General features: G+C 47.0%; 1 protein-coding gene across 3 annotated transcripts in view; it reads left to right on the top strand.

Moving 5' to 3' along the window:
* TASOR (transcription activation suppressor) overlaps positions 1 to 21939 on the top strand; it is a 1979545-nt gene that overhangs the window by 216440 nt on the left and 1741166 nt on the right. For all 3 annotated transcript variants that reach the window (XM_069643664.1, XM_069643665.1, XM_069643666.1), the window contains exon 7: positions 21124 to 21251. In XM_069643664.1, coding sequence (XP_069499765.1) covers positions 21124 to 21251 — 128 coding nt within the window. The remainder of the gene's footprint in view (positions 1 to 21123; positions 21252 to 21939) is intronic.

Below are 21939 nucleotides of genomic sequence, written 5' to 3'. Positions count from 1 at the left end.
ATGTTAACTGTACTTAACACAACCTACCACCCTCTGAGACTATGCCTGACTATTCATCTATGTTATGGTTGCAAACAATGTTTTTTTGCTGCTTTCCCTCTACAGACCTCTATGGAACGCCCCCAAGTTGTTGCTGTTTTGTAAATGTATTTTTACTTAACTTGGCTTGCTAAACTGGTTTGGGGGCACTGATCAGTCCCTATGGCTGTAGGTGTAGGATAACTCTGTCCTCCCTTGTGGAATTCTGTTTATTTTGCCCTACATGCGCTTCATCTTAAGTGAGGTGTAGTAGAGATCATTTGTGTCCGTATTACTGTTTTTCCTAACTTTGTTGCTTGCATGTTGTGTCAAAGACTGGCTGGTGGCAGCAGATGATTTTCTACAATGTTTTTTAATTGTTGTGTCTGCTTTTCCATTTTACCTCTTCATGTCTTTTAGAGTAGCATATACTCTAAAATGGCCGTGCCACAAGATTTTCGACTGTACTTTAGCCATTGGCTTTTTTACAGCCCTCACTGCCATATGTAGCCTGGGGAAAGCCCTAGCTTTCCCGGTAAAAGCAGCATGGTGTGTGTTTGTGGCAAGATGTGGAGACTCGTATTTTCTGGTCCCAGTCCAAATCCATGCCAAGGTGTCTGTTGCCAGACACACGTGGTTGCCAGAAGTTGTCAATAATTGCACAGCACCTGCCAGTTTCACTGGTGCCGTTCCTTACCATTGGTGGGCTTGAGGCTGACTCTAGCTTGAAACCTGGATAAAAGGAAGAATTTTGCAGCCATTTAACAGATCGCTGTAGAAGCCAAGATATTCTACGAAGAGGAGTATGGTTAGGTTAGATGTTTATGCTAAATCTCCTTAACCTGTGAGACCCCCAGCACTTTTTGCTGGACTTGTGGATTCTTTTTCTATGTTCCTGAATGAGTTGAAATCTTCTTACCCACTCACCCTTCTTTTACTCACTGATCCTGTAACATTTCTTTTACAGTGGCAAGCTTACTATTCTGGATGGTGGCAGTGGACGTGTCTACCTACTTCTGTGTGATTCTTACCCACAGGCTGTCAAACCAGCCACGGTAATGCACAGAAGGGTCACCATTCACTAGAATGGTGGCTTTCTTTTTTCGCCATTTTCAGTGTGTTTGCCCTTTCTTGGCCCTTCTGCAGTCCTAGGAGGGGAGCTCCTGGTTTGATTTTTTTTGTCTTCGGCGGGAACCCTTTGAGTAGGCCGCTGAGGCTCCAGAGTGTCTGTGAAGACAGGGAATGATCGACGAGTCCGAATTGCTGCAGCCCTTTGTCTTCTGGCATGCTAGTCTTAACTGGGAGGCTGGCTATCCTAAAAGTATAGCCACCCCCCAAAGTTTGAATGTAGCTTGTGGCCTGAATCTGGAAACTGAAGATAAGTCAACCACTGGAGCTGAATCCAATGATGAGGAGGAGGAAGAAGAAGAAAAGATGGCTGTAGCTCTCAATGTAAAACGTCAGGAGTAAAATTGCTACCACCAGAAAATGGGAAACCTGGAATACAGATGAGGCTGCCCTCTTGTTAGGACAGTTTTTCTGCTGAAGTCCAACTAAGAGCTTATTAAACCATCCAACTGAGGCAGTACAACACTCCACTCTTACTATAAGGCTGTACTACCTGAGTTCAGAGTAGCGTAGACCGAGCAGCCAGGCTTATCATAGGACGAAGAGTGGGTTGTAGAATCAGTACAAAGGAATTGTAATGCAAATGATTTAAAGAAACACTGAAACACTATGGATTGTAAAAATAAATGGTTTACTTAAATACAAACATGCACAGGTAAATCCTGGGAGGAATAAATACTATCACATTATATATAACCACATTCATAAAAACGCAACACTATGCTTGAAGGTGCACAGACCAAAGCATATAACCTAATTTGTAACACCTTAAAGTAGTCTAGTTACTTTTCCAGCATTGGATCTGTCATAGATTCAGATGCTTGAATATTCCCTGTTGTCAGACCAGGAATCCTTAGTGATTGAAATAATTATTAAAAACTTTAAATATATACATTATTTCCATAGAATATGAATATAGATTGCTCCTTATGGTCTATGAGCCATTCACTTGTGTAGTCCCTCCACCTCACTTTGGTCCTTTATGGCCCCAACCAATGAGGTGGCAGGGTTTATGCTCTGCCCCAGTCAGCCATCTTTAGATTTTTCACAGCAGTCTGACGGAGGGATTCCTCCAGCTCTCTGAGCTTTTGAAATTTCTTCTCTTTGTTAGATAGTTTATATTCTTAAATATTCTATCTTATTCCTCTGTTAAGGGGATATCTATACTGGTTTCTTGGGCTCAGAACATTTATTTTCTCACCCTAAATTCGTCAAGTGAAATTCAGCTCCAGCATGGCTGAACTTCAAACTGCCAAGAAGCTGTTGTGCTCACCTGGTATCCACTGGGACGCCACCCAGCCCTGGTTGGATGATTTGCACTCTCGAACCCTCTCCCGGTCCATTGGTATGGCCTCTGGTTAAAGATGGGTCTGCAATATAGGAGAGCTGGATTCAATACCAGATTGTCTTTGTTTTCCCACCTCCCTTGGCCTCAACTCTTTCCTCCCCCTTGGGCCGTCTCCTCACCTTAATATTGTAGAAGGTGGATTCTCCGTCCTGCTCCTCGTGGCAGGGGCGTGTAGATGTGGGGGGCGAGCAGCGACCAAGTTACTTCACTGGTGCAAGCCCCCCCTGTGGGAATCCAGGCCTGCTGCGACTCCGTAGGTTTTCTGCTTTACAGTCTTTATATGCAGTTCTTATGTTCCTCTTAGTTGGAATAATAATATCTTGCTTCTTTCCTTTTAAGTATGGAAAGGTATTTTGGAGTTGTCATGCAGTTTGAAGATGAGCATGGGCCAATAGGCGAAAGCGCGGTGTGCGTGATGCTGTCCGGTGAGTAATGCACGATGTGCAGCGCTGTTTCACCTTTTATATTGCTAACCTGTGTCTTTTCTCTCCTTGCAGGTTGCGATGTTCCTCGCCGAGCGCCATAATGTTCCAGCAATGATACTGACCAGGAGATGACTACCCAGGTAAGAATTGTGTGGCTTTCTTCCTTCGGAAGCAAACGTGAGTAAATGCTTACTAATGCTGTCTTTCTTTCCCCTCTTTCCAGGTTATGGTATTCCAGGATGCATGCGGTTCTGGATGATGGAGTTTGTACCTTCAGGTGAGAACTGAAGGCGGCGATGGATTGAAGAAAGGATACTGTTCCAGGGAAGTTTCGTAGTGTTCTTTCTCTCTCTGCAGGTCCTTGGTTTCAGGTAAGCTGGCATCAAAGAAATGGACACGGTGAGCGTTACGCTGCCCACAGCAGAATAAAGCAAAGCATGTTCTGCTGTTTGGGTGTGGTTTAAATAGTGTCAGGTAAAGTAGTCCAGGTAAAATAGTCCCAGGCCTGCCACACCCAAAGTAGTCCAGGTAAAGTAGTCCCAGGCCTGCCACACCCAAAAGACTAGACCGCATAGCTCAGTTCCTTGTTATTGAGCTATGTGTGTGCCTCCATGTTGGCTGAACCCCCCCAAGTTAAGTAGTCCCATTCTAATGTTGGCCTTCATGATGGTTATGAGCCTGGCGCCAAAGGCGCCAGGATTGACTCCAAGATAGTCTTGGATGAGGTTTTAAGGCCTTTGACCTGGCCCTAACTGGAAGGCTGACTTGCCAGTGAGGGCCAGGGGGGCAAGGGTCATGACGGAAGCCTTCCCTATTCGGGGACTGCACGAGGGGCATGCAGAAACTTGTCTACATGAAGGATCCACATGAACAATGCATCTACTGCCTTTATCCATGATATCAATACATGTGACATTTGCAGGACTCTCTCAAACAAAACCCTGCAAGACAGTCACGGAAGACTTCTTTGCATTTAGAAGCCAAAGGTCTGTCTTCTGACGAGGAATCTGCCAAAACAGCTCCTATACATTCCAGCAAACCATCTGAGAGGCAAACTTCTAAGAGAAGCGCCTCTTCAGTGGAAAGGAGTACATCTTTCTCTCATAAAAGTAAGAGGAAGCTGGATTTAACTTCTTCCATACCTCCCTTGGACTCTGGAGACCACAAAATACAGCATCATGAGGAAAAAAAACACCTCCAAAGGTAAGGAGGCGTTTTCAGAAAACCGGGTGGGGGCAGGGGGGTTGTCAGTCGTCCATAGAGAAGCCATCTACGAGCAGCAATAAGGATAGAGGCCCATTGACGACCAAGCCATTGACGAAACTCTTATCGTCCACGACGACGACACTTCAAACCTCCTCATCGACGACCAAATCCTCGTCGAAATCCGCATCCACGAAACAATCGTTGACGAAGGAATCCCATCACTCGCCAAGCTCTCGTCGACGGATAAAGACCATCAGCCGTCGACAAAGTCATTGCCCACGACACCACAAACTTCTTCATCTACGGAAAAACGCCTCTCGCGGAGGCCACTGTTATGCCATCCATTGAAAGCAGTCTTCCCAAACCATGAGAACAGTGCCTCCTATTTCAGAAACTCCCAATAGGAGCACAATTATCTCCTTTAAGAGAGATGACAGAACTCCCTGACATTCTTTAAGAGGAGTTTTCTGACACAGAATTTGTTGGTGAGCAACCTTTTCTCACCCTCAAGGAACACAGTCCTCCCTGGCATCCGACTACGGATGCAAGGATCATCGAAGAATTTAACAGATGTCAAAAGGAAAATAGGTCATCTGTATCAAATGAATTAAGATCCCCTCGGAGGGACATCTCACCTCAGCAAAGCACACCAAGACATTCGCCTACTAGGAGCAGACCACATCAAAGAACACACTCACCTGAGCCTCCTCGCAGATCCAGGAGCAGGACACTCAGTGCTTCACCGACAAGGGTCCTGTCTCCGACATCGCATGGACCAAGATCACCATTCGAGATCTGACAATGGTGCCATCGACTGCATCAGTCTCAGATTGGCAGGAGGACCCTTTTGGGGATTTCTCGGACCCCGAGGAAGGTGAGATCACGCATGAGCCTGACACTCATAGCGAATGGGACGATTACATTGTTGAGAAACCTAGAAAGAAAGACTCTCCAGGTGTCTCTTCACCACCGGACGATTTAGTTTCATTTCATACCATTATCAGCAAAGCCGCAGACTTATTCAAATTACAAGTCACATCGGAAGAACGGTCACTACCATTCCTCTTCTCAATACCATATGGGAATCTGGGTCTAAGATACTGGCCACACCATTATCCACTCCTGCTCTGGTTTCAAGACCTGAAAGGAAATACAAAGCTCCTGATACAGCACTGTTTTGTCTAAGGGGACATACTAAGCCATGTTCTGTCATCACTGTGGCAGCCAGAAAAAAGTTAGCCAATCCTTCATCGCCATTATCAGCCCCTCCAGACAAGGAAGGTCGTAAGTTAGAGGCCATGGGCAGAAAGATATCCTCCTCAGCATCTCTCACCATCAGAGTGGGCAAAGCACTAGCCATGACAGCTATGTTTGACCGCGAACTTTGGCTTTGTATGTCTAAACTGGTATAAAAATGTACCAACAGTTCTCCTGGAAGAAGCCAGATCAATCATCGCAGACGGGGAAGCTACCTCAGATCATATGATTGACGCAGCAGTTGATGTGGCTCAATCAGAATTCAGACAAATGGCCTATGGTACTGTACTGAGGAGACAGGCCTGGATGAAAGCTATAAATTTCAGACCGGAAATCCCGGCACAAATATTGGACATGCCATTTGATGATCAAGACTTATTTGATAAAAATGTTGATGACCACCTGAAAGGGATAAAGAATGACACGGACACAGCTCGAGCCATCAGTTCCCTAAAGGACAAAGACCATAGGTCTTTTTCATCCTTTTTGAGGCTCATCCTCAAAATACACAGAATTTAATCGTCCCTCCTATGGCCAAAAGAGGCAGGGAAACACATTCCAGGAGAACGGGTACCACCAATCCTCTAGCAGGTACTCCCAGAGGGAAAGGCGCGGCTCCACGCAGGGCAAAGCCCAGAGCAAACAAAATTGACAAACCATGTCTTCCCCCTCAACGTCACACCCCGGTTGGGGGGTGGGAGAGTAAGCCTATTTTTCTCATCATTGGCAATCTATAACATCAGACAAGTGGGTGTTGGAGGTGATCCGCGAGGGTCACACCATAGAATTTATAGATCAACCGCCATCCCTTGCTCCCACCTCTCACAAGGCACATCTGTTAAAGCACGTCATGTCCGAAATTCACAAATTGCTGCAAAAAGCAGCAATAGAATCTGTCCCATGTCAGCAGAAGGGATGAGGTTTCTACTCTAGTTTCTTTCTTATCAAGAAGAAAAACGGTCAGTGGAGACCCATTCTGGATCTGAGAGCGCTCAACAAATACATCAAGCGCATCAAATTCAAGATGATATCCTTGCAAATCGTCCTACTGTGGCTAAACGGGCACAACTTCCTGCTCACTCTAGACTTGGAGGACGTCTACTTCCACATTCCTATTCACCCTGCCCACAGACAGTTCCTCAGGTTTGCTGTAGGAGAGTTACATTTCCAATTCCCTGTGCTCCCGTTCGGGCTAAAGTCAGCAGCAAGACTTTTTACCAAGTGTCTGGCACCCGTAGCAGCAAAACTCAGGACGACAGGAACAGAAGTCTTCCCATATTTGGACTGGTTGATGAGGGCAAGCTCATCCAGACTCTCCCGCTTGGCGGTTTCGAGAGCAATAAACCTCCTACAAGGGTTGGGTTTTTCAATAAACAAAACAAAGTCCTGCGCATTGCCCAGCAAGACAGTACTCTTCCTGTGGGCCAAATTCGACACCAGCATTCCCAGGGTAAGACCATCGGCAGACAGAATAACAGCTATCCTCCACTTGACCTCATGGTTCCTGGAAAAAGGGACAACCACGGCATGCTCTTTCAAATCCCTCCTGGGCATGATGTTCTCATGTATATTTCTCATACCAAATTGCAGACTTTGTATGAGACCAGTTCAAGAGGCACTGGATCACCAATGGAAACAAGCACTCGGTTCATGTGAGGATATCATCCAGATACCGACAACTGTGCACAAGGCACTTCGATGGTGGAACACACCTCAAAACATGTTACAAGGAATGCCATTCCAGACTCTAACATCTACCCTTCTCCTCAGGACAGATGCATCCCTGTCGGGCTGGGGGGGGCTCGCCTGGCGGACCTCCAAACCAAGGGCACTTGGACCGCCCAAGAATCCCAGCTCCACATCACTTTTCTAGCGCTCAGGGCTATACGATGGGTGCTGAAAGCCTTCCTTCCAGTAATAGCTGGACAGGTGCTGACCGTCCAGACAGACAATACACCCTCCATGCATTAGACAAACAAGCAAGGGGCACGAGGTCAGAGATTTCGTCACAAGAAGCTCAACTGTTATGGGCTTGGGCCTTGCGCCACAGAGTCCAAATCAAGGCAGAACATCTTCCGGGGGTGGACAATGTCTTAGCGGACAAGCTGAGAAGGGAGTACACGACATCTCACGAGCGGGAACTAGGCGAGAAAGAAGTCCAATGAATATTTGCCAAATCGGGTCATCCACAGATCGACCTCTTCGCCACCAAAGCCAACAAATTTCCACAAATTCGCATCCCGGTACCCAGAGCATCGGTCAGTAGGAGATGCATTCTTCAGTGGATTGGACAGGGAAATTCCTATATGCCTTTCCCCCATCCCGCTCATAGTGAGAGTACTGCACAGACTAAAGGAACCGAGCTGTTCAATGATCCTAATAGCGCCGGACTGGGCTCGGCAGTTCTGGTACTCAACCCTACAGCATCTATCCCGTTGGCCCCCGATCACCTCAAAGCACATCAATATCTTTTGACGCAACAGAACCACAAAGTCCTTCACCATGACCCAGCAAGCCTGTCCCTCAAGGCCTGGTTCCTGAGCAGCGTAAACTAATAAACCTGAAACTTTTGTAAATTATTTTGACGTCTGCAGACCTTCCCAAAACTAAACAAGATATATGACCAAAGGTCTACAAGTCTACACGCTCAGTCCTGATAAACAAGCCAACCTTACTCATTATTTTGTTTCCTTCTTCTCATACGTTGGGGTAGGGAGACTGTTGGGGCTTGACCCCTTTGATCCCGCCTACTGCTATTACCGACATAAATTGCCAACGGCAGCAATAATCATATAAAGATCAACTAAAATCACGCACAACAGACTTTCACAGTGTTAAGCACTAAGCAACGTAAAAGAACCAAGAGAAAAGGAAATAAGTCTGGCATTTATACAAAGTTTCATTAACATTTTAGCATATTTGCAGAATTGTAATTTCCAAAAATGCTATTGTTTTTTATGGGTATTTTATATTCTTTATATATATTTTTTTGCCTTTTTCTTTATTAGTCTTGACTTTTAAAACATTTTCTAAGTTTTTGATCAACGATTGAATTGTCGTTTTGATTCTATATAGTTGTGATTTCTTTCTTGCTTTTATGTTTTCTGCTTTTTGTTCTGTAAAAATAGCTAAAGGTTTTCTTCGTGTAAACCAAAGAGCTAATAAAAATAATAAAATAAATAAAAATGTGTTACAGTAATACAGGTTAGTAGACCCTATCATTTGTACCGTACCGTGAAGCCCAGTAAGAAGTCATAGTCAGCTGGACAGTATACTTTTCAGAATAGTGGAACACTTATTCTAGGAATAGTAAAACCTATAACTCTGATTCATAAGTTATTCTAGGGGAGTTGCACCTTGGGGTGTAATATTCAATTACAGTTGCTTTTCATTTCACAGCCTAAGGGAAGCAATAACTCTAACTTATTTTAATTTTAGGATAACAGTTATACTCAAGGTAAGTAAAACCTCTATACTTTTGTAAGGAGCTACCAGCAACCTAAAAGTGAAGTATGACTTTGGCAGATTTACTCTGGCAGGCTAACAGCAAGTCAGGGGAAGCAAGACCCAATTGGGGACACTTATACAATGATCCTAAAGGGGATACTAAAGTGAAACCAACAGCGTTACTTTTGGGAAGCGGGGAACCCAATTCACAGGTGAGTAAGTTAACCTTCTATCGACTTTCTGTTAGAATGGTGAGACAGTTTCTAAGGAAAGTAAGACTGAGAATACTTATTTAAGAAGGCACACATCTTATTCAAGGTAAGTTAATCCTATAAATACTTTTCAGAATGGCAGAACATATCTAAGGTAAGTAGTAACTTCTCCGGCATGGGGTCTGGCATGGATTCACATGCTCATGAATATTCCACATCCTCATGCCGGGAATCCTCGGTAAAAGAAAAAATGTCACTTTCATTTACAAACTCTATTTCTCCTCTAAACCACTTCACACTGGGTCGTACTTCCCCAGCCAATGACAGTCCGCTCCCTAACCCCCTCCTCTGGCAGCCATCTTCAGATGTTTACTGCACGTTCAGGTTTTGGGAGTCTTCGACATTTGCTCCGTGAGCTCCTTCTACAGTTTTTGTTGTTTTTCGACTGAAAGAAGTTTCTATTTTTGTCAAAAAAAGAGCCTGTGTGTGCTTCTCTCCGTAGGCCGACAGCGGGGATCCGTTTGTCAGTGAATTTCAAGGATAGTCGAAGTTTCTTCAATGTTTGCAGAATGCCATCGGGCCTACTCAGCATGACAGAGGCGAAGGAAGGAAGATCCCTTTTCAAGCACTTGCACCAGATGCGGATTGGGGAACATGTTGGTGGAGGACAAACACTTTCAGTGCCTCTACTGTCTTGACCCGGACCACAAAGGAGGAGATTGTGAGATCTGCCTTGGCTTCTCCAAGGAAATGATGTAGGATTGACACAGTAGACTGGTGGCGTGGCTAAACGCAGAGGCCTCTGCCCCGTGCAGGGTCATGCCTCACCCAGGACCAGCCGATCCGAGGAGCGGGCTTCTAAATACTTGAGGGTGCCCCATCCGTGGGGGCCCAAGACAAGGCCAAACACTGCAAGTCTGGTTCCATCGGGATCGCCGTGCAAGTGGGTCCTGCGGTGGGCAGGGCTCGATGAATGTCACCATCCGCCTCCATCACCAGCGAGCGATCGAGCTCCTCTTCAAAAAGGAAATAGTCCAACCCGGCTAAGCTGCAGGAGAAGCCCAGGACGGAGGAAAAGGCGGCCGACCTGCCCAAGAAGGCCCAGACGGTGCAGGAGGCATCTTCGTCAACGATTGAGCTGGTGGCGGCTGCTCTCTCGAAAGCCCAAGAGTCCGACACTGTGAAGGTAACCCCAACTGCACCCCCCGGGCACGCTGGAGAAGAGGATGCCATTTCTGAGCCCTGCCCTGTTGGGTAAGAATTGATTTTGTAACACTGTGTGAGACTACACCACACTGCTGGTATTGGGTAACCCACCTTTTGGTATAGGTCTGTACAACACAAGTTGGTAGTGTGACTGGGCAGTCAGGCCTATCTCAAGAGCGGTAAATGCAAGCTATAGAGTTGTAGCAATGAAATTCGCAAATACAAATAACCAAGTAACACACTCAAGGTTACAGCTATAAATATTTATTTAACATCAATTTTTAAATAAGCGTTCTTTAAAAAGGGCAAGATCTGTAACAACCAAATAAACTTTCAAATACTTTTCCAGAATCAGCACAAGTTAGTGGATATTCTTTGGATATGCTTTTTACACACTTTCTACTCCTGGAGGTGACTTCATTCGCAAGAACACTAATGGCATTTATATATCACTAGTTATACTTTGCAGATTCTGTGGTTGCAGAAAGGATAAGTTAATGGAATGAAAAGGTTAAACAGGTTCTCAGGCATGTGAGTATACTTAAATCTTCCAAGGAAGTCTAGACAAGCCTTTCCCATGCAAGTCTCAACTGAGAATAGCACGGCGAAAGACAATGGGGTAAGTACCCCAAGTCTAAACAGTACCTCTGGTTTGACGAAGCATGGTCCAGCTGGATTCTGTCCTGTTGCAGTGATGCAGATCCTAAGTTCATGAGCTTCAATCGTGGGGACAAGATTGAGGACGCCTGGAGGATTCCAGCAGCAGCAATTTGGAGGTCATCAGCAGTTACAGGCTCTTTTCGGATCAGTGGCACTTTGCGGTTTCAGCTCGCGATAAACCACACCACTGCGGATCTCGGATACCGGTTGGGCTTCCTTCACTCCTTGAGTACTGCACTCTGGTGAGGGGACTCGAGCTCTGGTCGGCCTGCTTCTGGAGGGCCCTTAGGAGACTCCTGGAGCTCCTGGCTGGATTTCAGACCTTTTACTCGACTACAGATTTTTCGACCCCTGGCACTCGGTTCCTGCAGCAGCGAAGAAGTACAGCCAGTCAGGGAATGTGGTCCAGTGGAGTTCGTCTTAGGGTTAGTTGATCCCACTAACCCAAGGAATGTCATCCCTTCCAGAGATTCTCTTCATCAGAAAAAGGAGTTTCAGCACAGCAGCAGAGCTTCACCGGCAATTCAAAGGTCCAGGAGGATGCAGCAAGCTTCGTACACGGTTTCTTCGTCTGGTGTTTCTGCCAGTGGTCGACTCTGCCTCCAGTACCAAAACCCTCACCATTTAAGCAGGTTTCTCCCATTCATGCACAGCCTAGGCTGTCAATCACACAGCAGGGTGGCAGTCCTGAAAGGACAGCCATCCAATCAGGACTGGTTGCATTAAGGCATTCCTAAAGACTAAGGACAGGGGAGTTTCGGGAACGTCCCTCACATCCTGCCTTTCCAGACACACTGGAGCCAGAGGTGGGTTTCAGTACTGTAGCCTGTCAAAGGCAAAATGAACGAAGGGCTCAACTCGGCTTCGATGCACACAGTAAAAACCCAAGAAAGACCCCACAAACAGAAAATGGCGAAAAAAGACGCCATTTTGACACAATGGTCACCCATGGTTGCTATACTGCAGCTGAGGATTCAGCCTGCGGTAGAAAAGCACAATGGTAGGAAAACTGAACCACTGCCACCAGTCATTTAAAGTAGTGAGGGTAACATACAAATGTTACACGAGAGAGTAGGATAAGGGGCTACTAGGTATCCCACAGCACTCCACATACGAGAAAAGGTAAGTAAAGTCAATTTCACTTGACTATTCTTGGGAACAGTAGTTAACACAAGAAAAGCTATTTAAACCTGAGGGTGCTGTGCGTCACCATACAAAAAGTAGATGCCCATTTAGTTTGTCAGACTCCAAAAACAGAGGAAAAACACATGGGAGAGTGAGTAAAAGGGCTTGCACTCTAGGGTTCGAATTAAAAAGTCCTAAGGTCAGCAAAAGAGCTGGGAGTCTCTAAGGTTGAAGGAAATAAGCACAGAAATGAGAATTCTCCTTAACCGGCCGATCCCTCGTGGTGCCAAAAGGGGGGAGTGGAGGTGTTGATGTCCCAGGCCGTGCCCTAGGTCATGGAAGTTTCGTCTGCGGTCGACGAGGACCTGGAGTCCCTGCACACATTACACGGGGACGACGATGGCGGCAACGCTGATGACTGTGCTGGACCTAGTGTTCCATCCATGCCAGCTCACCTGAGAGATGTATCCTTGGACATCCTATCGACCTTGCACACGTTGGTATCAGAAATCCAGAAAAGGATGCTGCATGCCCCATTCCCTTTGGCCCCCAATCAGTCTCCGGCTAAAAGGCGGAAGTGCCATCCGACTCCCTCCGTATCAGCCTCCACATCCATGTCAGGTAACCCCTCCGGTAGGACAGGGATGGACACGGCGACAATGACTAGAGTGTGACGGCGGGTGGATCTCCGCAGCCAAGGGAGTCTCCACCGGATGAGGTGGGATCATTTCAGTCCATGGTCGCCAAAGCTTCTGAGCTCTTTCAGTTTACGCCCAAGGAAACCAAGGAGGGTTTCCTGTTCCAGAGGCGTGAGGCCAAGAGGAAGACCATCATGGCAGTACCCTTCCTGGACGACGTGTGGGAGGAGTGGAGGGCCTTGCCCTCTTGAAGAATCCTTGCACGGCCCCGGCCAAGTGAGAGAGACTAGAGAAAAAGTACTGGATGCCGGAGCCCGCACCCAGGTGCCTACGGTCACAGCTGTCGCCAGACTCTGTGGTTTCGGCAACTGCGAGGAAGAGGTTGTCTAACCCTTCCTCGTCGTCCTCAGTCCCTCCGGACAACGAGGGGAAGAAGTTGGACGCCATGGGGAGGAAAGTTATTTACACCGAGGCTGGCTGAAGGCCACAAATTTCTGCCAGGAGGTCCAAGTGAAGGTACTTGACATACCCTTCGACACATAACCTCTTTGTGAAGGCCGTCGACGAGTCCTTGCAGGCCATCACGGCGGATACGGAGATGGCCCGTGACCTGGGCATTTTCCAGCAACACCGCCTTTCCTTTTGCGCCTCCAGAGCAAAGTCGGGCAGTTCGACGAAATGTTTCTCCTCGTACTGCCAGCCCTCCAGGTCCACGACCCTGGACGTCTACAGAGGCCGTTCCAAATCCTATGGTGGAGGCGGTCAGCGCAATAGTCGTCTAAGGCGGGAGGCTGGCCCCGTAGCAGGACTGAACCGGCCAAGACTTTGGGCCCCCACCCATGCACCAAAGTGGGAGGCCGGCTGACGGGATTTGACAGATGGGTGCTGGACGCTCTCGTCCACGGACATACCTTGGCGTTTCAGCACAAGTGTCCACAGATCCCTCCGATGGCTCGGCAGGAGCAGCACATCCCTCAACTCTTCGAGGAGGTACTGGCCATGCTACGAAAAGTGGCAATAGAACTGGTTCCAAGACGACTCCGGCGCTCAGGGGTCTATTCCAGATACTTTTTTGTCAAAGAGACCAGGGGCTTTTGACCCCTTCTAGACATGCTGCGTCTCAACAAGTACCTCAAGTCCCAAAAATTCAGGATGGTCACGTTGCAGCACGTGCTTGGCCAACTGGAGGAAGGAGACTTCTTGACATTGCTGGACCTGGAGGATGCCTTCTTCCACGTCCTCATTCACAAACACCAAATGTTCCTATGCTTTGTGGTGCAGGGCCGGCACTATTATCCAAGGCCCTCCCCTTTGGCCTGAAGTCGCCCCCCAGTGTGTTCATGAAGTGCCTGGTGCTGGTGGCGGCCCATCTGCGACTACGGGGGATACAACTGTACCCGTACAACTGGCTCATTCGGGCCAATTCACGATTGTTGGCCGTCGCACACATGGGGACGACCGTCCAGCTGCTGACAAATCTGGGATTCTCCATCGATTATCCAAAGTCCTGCTTGACGCCATTGCAGAACGCGCTGTTCCTAGGAGCCAGACTAAATAGTCTCCTGCCTAGCGTCTCCCTCTGTGAGGGTAGCAGCCATTCTGCGTAAAGTGCAACAACTGTTGGCACTGAAGACTGCCACAGTGCGGCCCATCAAGTTGCTTCCCGGCATGATGCCATCTTGCATCGCAGGTTACGGATGCAACCTCTTCAGGAGTTCCTGGACGCTCGCTGGGTTCAGGTGTCCCGAAGCTTTGCGGACAAGATCCTACTCAACGAGGAGTTCCGTCGGTTGATCTCCACATCAGTATCCTGGAGCTGAAGGGCAAAATGGTGAGGATCTTGTGACACTGGACCGTACGACAAGAGATGTTCCTCGTCCCCTTTCACCTGGTGGGTGTTAAGAACACCATCGCCAACTCCCTCAGCAGGGAGTTGCGCTCCTGCCATGAGTGGGAGCTTCGGCATGGACCGCAGGCCCCAGATCAATCTGTTTGCGCCGACGGCGAACTCCAAATGCCAGAAGTTTGCCAGCAGATTACACCAAACGGGTAGCATGGGGGACGTGTTCTCCTTCCCGTGGGAAGGCCCGTTTCTGTATGCGTTCCCTCCGTTGCCTTTTCTGCTGAGTCATCTATCAACTCAGTGCTGATGCAGGATAATACTCATCGCCTAGGCAGATTTGATACCTAGATCTTCTCAGCCTGTCGGTGTTGCCTCCAGTCAAGCTGACGGTGGTTACGGATCTGCTCACCAGAGAAGGATGCTCAATCCTGCATCACGTCCCAGGATCCCTGAACTTGAGGGCTGGCTACTTCAGCCCTAGAGTTTGGAAGATACAATTTGCCAGAGGACTGCAAGGAGGTCCTTGCCTAGGCCAGGGCGTCATCGACTCTTAAATGCTATGGTCACAAGTGGAAGTGTTTTGCTAGGTGGTGCCTGTTGCAGAAGATCACCCCTCTGAGGGTCACGGTCCGCAGATTCTTCCATCCTTGGCCAAGGCGGGACTGGCGCACGCCCCTTGTCGAGGTGCATCTGGCGGCTATTTCTCGCTACACCAAGTCTCCAGGAAGACCTTCTCTTTGGTCCCACCATCTCCTCAAGGAGTTCCTCAAAGGACTGTTTCGATCTTTCCCACCAGTTGAAGGCTCCTGCTGTAACGCTCACCTGATTCCCGCAGAGGCGCCGGTCTTGACTGGGTGAATGCTGTATCTTCAAAGGTGATGTGTAACACAAGGTTGGCTCTTTGGGCTGGACCTCTGTGCACTGCATGTCTGACTCGAAGAGTAAGATGTCTGCAGATAGAACATATGGGATTAATGAACTGGGGTTATTGGGTGCCTCTCTCCTCTTCCCTTTCTCTTCTCCTGTAGAACCCCAAAGGTTAACGCCCTCACCTTAGGTAAGTGAACGCCGAGCTCTCCATCTGCCTCGGGGCAGGGTGCCGTAACCAGTTTCTTCACTGGATAAGGGTGCAGGCCTCTTGACCTCAAAGGACTGCTGTCCGTCGTTAACTGCACGAACGGTAAGTTCTGGGCACTTCAAATGTCTTAAGTCTTTTGTAATGATATCTCTTGTTTTGCAGGGTTCCGGCGATGGCGGATAGCGGGCTGATGAGAGTCGAGGATCGAACCCGCGTGAGGAATAGAAGCGCCTGGAAGCACGTAAGTAAGCGCTTGTAGCCTGCTTCACGATGCGCACTAACTGTCCCTTTTATCTTGCAGGTACAAGTTCGGAGCTTTAGAGAAGCTGAAGGGTGCTGGAATACCCACTGGATTCGGCGTGGGAAGGAGTAATGGCACGTGAGTAATAAAGTTGCCCAATGTCTTTAAACGCACCTTCTTTTGTCTTTCAGATGCGGGATGCAGCGCCGAAGGCCTCCGGAGCGTGCGAAGAGCTGGTAAGCTTTTGTCTTTCAGATGCCGGAATGCAGTGCGAGGACCTCCGGAGCATGCGAAGAGTAGGTAAGCCATTGTCTTTCAGATGCCGGAATGCAGCGCGAGGCGTTGGTGACAGCCGATGGACCAGGTAAGAGATGCGCTGCCACTGAAGACCGTAGTGCTAACCTGTTCTTTCTTTGTCTTTACAGGTGCTGCTGAAGACTGGATTCCAGGATGGTAAGCCTTTGTTCCCTTAGGCCCAGGATCAGAAGCAGAAGACTCGATGAGCGTTCTGCTGCAGAGAATGCAGAATAACGCAAAGCAAGATTCATCCATCGGGTGTGGTTTAAATAGCCTCCTGTAGTGCTTAGGTGTCTCCTTCCACAGCCATCCCTAGGTAAGAAAAGAGTTCCTGCTTTCCAGAAGAGTTCCAGTGTTCTGAACCTAGGGAGTGGCTCCTGCCCCACCCAACAGGAAAAGTAGTCCCAAACAGAAGAGGATCAGGGGTTCAACTGGCAGGTAAGTAAGCAGCATGGTCTGCTGCAGGTAAGTCCACCCAAGCATTATGAGCCCGGCGCTTCCAGCGCTGGGACTGGGCATCTTTATGAGCCTGGTGCCACTGGCGCCAGGACAGGGTCCAAAAGGTCCCAATTGGGACTGGCTGGCACTCGGAACCGGGGTTATGGGTCTGCTTCCAAGGGAGTCGGGCAAGTCCTGATCTTTTGGAAGCAGAGATCATGACACCTGCCCCGGCATGGGAACTCAACGTGGTGCTGACAAGGCTCGGGGGGGGGGGGACGGACGCCCTAGGTGCCTATGCATCAGGTCCCTCTCAAATTCCTCTCATGGAAAACGGCTTTGCTTGTGGCTATTACCTCTGCCAGGAGGGTTTGTGAGATCCAGGCTTTATCTTGCAAACAGCCATACCTGACTTTGCACGAATCGAGGGTGGTGCTGCGGACTCACCCCTCCTTCATGCCAAAGGTTCTGTCAGAATTCCATCTCAGCGAGCCTTTGGTGTTACCTTTTATTTCCGGAAGCCTTCGTCACCGTTTTGAAGGGTCTTGCACTCGCTGAACGTTGCTAAAGTTCTACATGACACGCACAGAGTTTTTGGAAGACTTTTCAGCTGTTCATGAACTTTTGGCCTGTGAACCATGGGGATGCCTTGAACAAGGCTTCCATCTCAAGGTGGCTGTCCGGCTGCATCACACATGGTCATTGGTTGGCGAACCAACCGTTGGCCGGCCGTCCGAGAGCCCACTCCACCAGAGCAATCGTTGCGACAACGGCGTTCCTGTTTGTGTGCCCCTGCTGGACATCTGCCGGGCTACTACGTGGAGGTCTACGCATGCCTTCACAAGATTCTATTGCATCGACAGGAATTCCAGGGAGAAGTCCAGAGCCGGTGTTGGGGAGAATTTTCATTTTAGTTCTGAATTCCTCCCACCTTAGAGACCCCCAGCTCTTTTGCTGGACTTAAGGACTTTTTAATTTTAACCCTGGAGGGAGTGAGACCTTTTTCTCACACATGTGTTTTGACCTGATTTGGATTGTGTTTCTGTTTTTGGGGTCTGACAAACTCCATAGGCATGTACTTTTTTACATGGTGACGCACAGCACCTTCAGTGCAGTGTCAGAGAAATCCCTTTAGATTTCTCACAAGGTTTAAATACCTTTTCTTGGGTGAACTACCGTTCCCAAGAATAATAAAGTGAAATTGACTTTACTTCCCGTTTCTCTTTTTATGTCCAGCACACACCATCTTAAGTGGAGTGGTAGGGGGGTACCTAGTAACCCCTTATCCTACTCTCTCATGTACCATTTTTTTGTGTTATCTTCACTACTTTAAATGGCTGGTGGCAGTGGTTTTATTTTCCTACCATTGTGCTTTTTTACCGCAGATAGAATCCTCAGCTGCAGTATATGATCCATGGGGGTGACCATTTTGTCAAAATGACCCTGGTCGTCTTTTTTCACCAGTTTGTTTGTGAGGTCTTTCTTGGGTTTTACTCTGTGCGTTGAGCTATGTCTGAGCCCTTTGTTCGTTTAGCCTTTGGCAGGCTTCAGCCCTGAATCTCGCCTCTGGCTCCAGTGTGTCTGCAAGGGCAGGAAGTGAGGGAGGTGCCCTAAACGCCTGTCTCCATGGAAACCTGAATGCACCAATTCATAATTGGCTGGCTCCATGATTGGAGGACAGCCCCCCTGCTGTGTGAGTGACAGCTAGGCTGTGCATGAATCGGAGAAACCTGCTTAAAAGGTGAGGCTTCTTGGACTGAAACCAGTCGACCACTGGGAAGAACAACCCGATGAAGAAACTGTGAACACAGCTTGTTGCATTCTCCTGGACCATTGAACTGCCCGGTGAAGCCCTGCTGCTGTGCTAAAACTCCTTTTTCTGATCGACAAGCAAAGCTCCGGAAAGGATGACCTCTTCCCTTAGGTTAGTGGGACCAACTAACACAGAGGCTAACTTTGCTGAAAGACCTTTCCTGACTGGCTGTACTTCTTTGCTGCTGCAGGAACTGAGTGCCAGCGGTCGAGAACTCTGTAGTAGAGTGCAACATCTGTAAGCCCCCAAAAGCTCCTGGAGTCTCCTGAGCACTCCCCCGAAACAGGACAACCCAAGCTCGAGTCACCTCACCAGAGTGCAAGGCTCAAGGAGTGAAGGAAGAACAACCGGTGTCCAATATCCGCAGTGGTGCGGTTAGTGCCGCTGATCCGAAAAGAGCCCATAGCTGCCACGACCATCGAATTGCTGCAGCAGGAGTCCCCAGACGATCTCCTCTTGTCCCCAAGACTGAGGCCCAAGAAACTAGCAACCCGGGATCTGCATCACTTCAACCAGACCGGAGCTATCTGGATCCTCCTCCTTCTATCCAAAGGTACTGGTCTGACTTTGGGGTACTTACCGCATTGTTTGTAGCTTGCTCTTCTAAGTTGAGACTTGCAGTAGCTGCTTTTCTAGAGTTGATTTCAGCTCGAACTGTCACAAGTATAACCGCTTGTGACCCTACCATGATTTTTCATCAACCAACTCTCTAACTTTTACTATCTAAGAAGTGCCTCCGCTCCATAGGTTTTGCTCCAATTGACTTTGGCTGTCCTGGCTCCCTGTAGAATCTTCTATTCCATTGAATTTGATTCTTACTGTCCTTCATAGGTGATGCATTGGTTTTAAAATAATATTGCTGGGAAAGGTTTTTATCTAGACTTCACTGTACGATTTAAAGTGCTCACATGCCCGTAGAACCTCTCTAACCTTTGCTTTCTACAAATGTCAGAATTACAAAATATAAAAGTGATATATAAATGCCATTACTGTCCTAGTTGGTGAAGTCATCTCAGGGTGTAGGAAGTGTGTGTGAAGCATCTCTAAAGAGTATCGCTTGCTTTGTATCGATTCTGAGAAAGTATTTTGAAGTGTTTTTTATTGTTGCACATTGCCCTGTTTAAGGACTGCTTATTTAAAAACAACCTTTAAATAAATAAACAATTATTGTAACTAGAAACCTTGGTGTAAGTGTTATTTGGATGCTTGTATGGTGGATTTCATTGCTACAACTCTACAGCTCACATTTACCCCTCTTGAGATAGGTCTGGCTGCTCAGTCACACTACCACTAAATATAGACCTATATCAAAAGCTGGTTTACCGAATACCAAGAGGATAAGGATTGTGTAGTCTCCCACAGGGATACTAAATCACTTCTTGCCTAACACTTGGAAATCCTTTCAGGTCAGCCAGCCTTCCAGATTGAACTGGTTTTGTGCTGTCAGGCTGGAAGACAAAGGATTGCAGAGTTTTGGACTCCTCCCTTGCTTCCTGCCTTCAGACACTCTGCAGCCTGGGCGGGGAGTCTTCAGGACTCCCGCCGAAGATAAAAATCACACAAAGGAATTTCCCACCCTGGATGTCAGGGGAAGGAACAAGGAACACTAAAATGGCAAAAAAAATACAGGGGCATTTTGGTAAACTGAGCATCCATGGGTGCCTTTACCTGGGCTGTGCAAACAGCCTGCGGTAAAGGTGCACCTAATTAATAAAAAGGTTCACTGCCACCAGCCATTAAAGTTAAGTTTGTCTTTGTAACCTAATTGTTACATTTGAAAGGGGATACTCCGTATCTCCCAGTACTCCACATATGGTGGGGGTGCTGGTGTCGCTTAATAAAATGTAAAAGGGATCCAAAGATCCTTTCTACCCTTGGGAACTCTAGTTCCCACAATGTTAGCCGGAGAAAGTTAAAAGGGGAGCCATAGGGCAACTCAGCAACAATAGGCACTTATTGGTAAAAGTTTATCAAAGAGGATCACTTTTAAAAGACATTATGGATAGTCTTAAAATGCCACCCATAAAAAGAGTAAACGATTCTGTGAGTGTGGAAAAAGGCTCCTATAAGGAACAATAATCCACCAGTAAAAGCAAAGTGTTCTGGGGTTGACCCAGGTCAGGAAGATTTATAATTACTATAAAAATCTTACCCAACACCCCTGCTTCCACTGACACAGCTCCATAGATATGTCAAATCTGTGGTACCCGCAGAAAAGAGATATTAATTTGCATTATTTTCTATGTGCAAAGAACTAATTTACAAAAATCCTATTTTACAGTTCAAATACATCTTTACTTTCCTGAAATATATGAAATATACCCTCATTGCAAATGGGAATTATTTCAGGAATTGCTTTCATAATACCCCCATAAAATCATTTTAATACTAACTTCAAAAAATGGGGATTAAAATGCTCCCGGTTCAAAATCTTATCTGGAGCTCTGTTAGTACCTTCTCTTTTTTGTCTGGCTTCATTTCTCATCTCTTGTTAAAACAAATTGCGGGCTTTTCTTAATTAGTGTGTAAAAGCTTGATGTGTTTTGTATTATTAAACAATGATGTGTTATCCAGGAGGTGCCGTCCACAAACCTTCAAATTTGCTAAACTGATAAAAAATGTATTCGCACATTAGGATGTTTGATCACTGTGATAATGTGCATCAGACCTGATTTTGGCCTTTTGGCATAGTCCTAGTTTCAAATGTACCTAACATATCCTACGTGTCCTTTTTCAATTTCAGTATTATCTTTATGAGTATGGCTTTGATGAAATTAGACGAAGACCAAGACATGTCTGTCCATATGCTGTTGTTTCCTTTGGCTACAAAGATGAAATGTCACAGGTACCAAAAGCTGTAACCTCGTCAAGGTAAGGATAGCACTTTTACTAGAATGTCTTTTTGGAATTTGCAGGCTGGTTTGTTTCAATTATTTGTTTGAAATGATTGAGTCGTTCACTGCAATGGTGGCTGCAGCTCATCTTTGTTAATACAATCTTTCTGTTGTATAACATTCAAGTAATATTTACCAATGAAGAAAGCAGACTAATTCAGTCTTTATATGAATATTTATATATTTTATAGCAAAACAAGTAGTAAATCAAAATGCTTTTTCATTAAAGTTATTGTCCAGTGTTCTACCCTGGAAAACAGGCTGTTGCCGTTCGTTTAAACACCACTATAACCTCAACTGATATTTTATCAAAGTTTGCATGCAAAATATTACCTTTCTGTAGCATTTTGAAATCTTTTTTTTTTCTGGCACTATTGTGTTAGCCTCTTTAATTTTTGTGTTCCTATATTGTGCTTGAAGGCTATGTTGTTTAAAAACAAGCTTTAAATATGGTGGAAATCTTCCAATGGTAGGTGACACATTTAAATAAAGGGGTGGATCTTAAAAGAAACTTATCGAAAGCAATGTTATGCTTCTCCAGCTGATGTCATGATTTACATCAAACGCTACATCCTAGAGCCTAACCTCGGCTCCAAAGGCCATGTAAATGCGCACCAGGGTCTGTGGCAGGTTTGGCGGCAGAGCATAGTGGTGTACCCAAAGCA

The sequence above is a fragment of the Ambystoma mexicanum genome, chromosome 2p, assembly GCF_040938575.1.
Source record: "Ambystoma mexicanum isolate Mex_15411 chromosome 2p, UKY_AmexF1_1, whole genome shotgun sequence".
NCBI lineage: Eukaryota > Metazoa > Chordata > Amphibia > Caudata > Ambystomatidae > Ambystoma > Ambystoma mexicanum.
The sequence above is the reverse complement of the archived record's forward strand: the minus strand, read 5'-3'. Positions and strand labels throughout refer to the sequence as shown.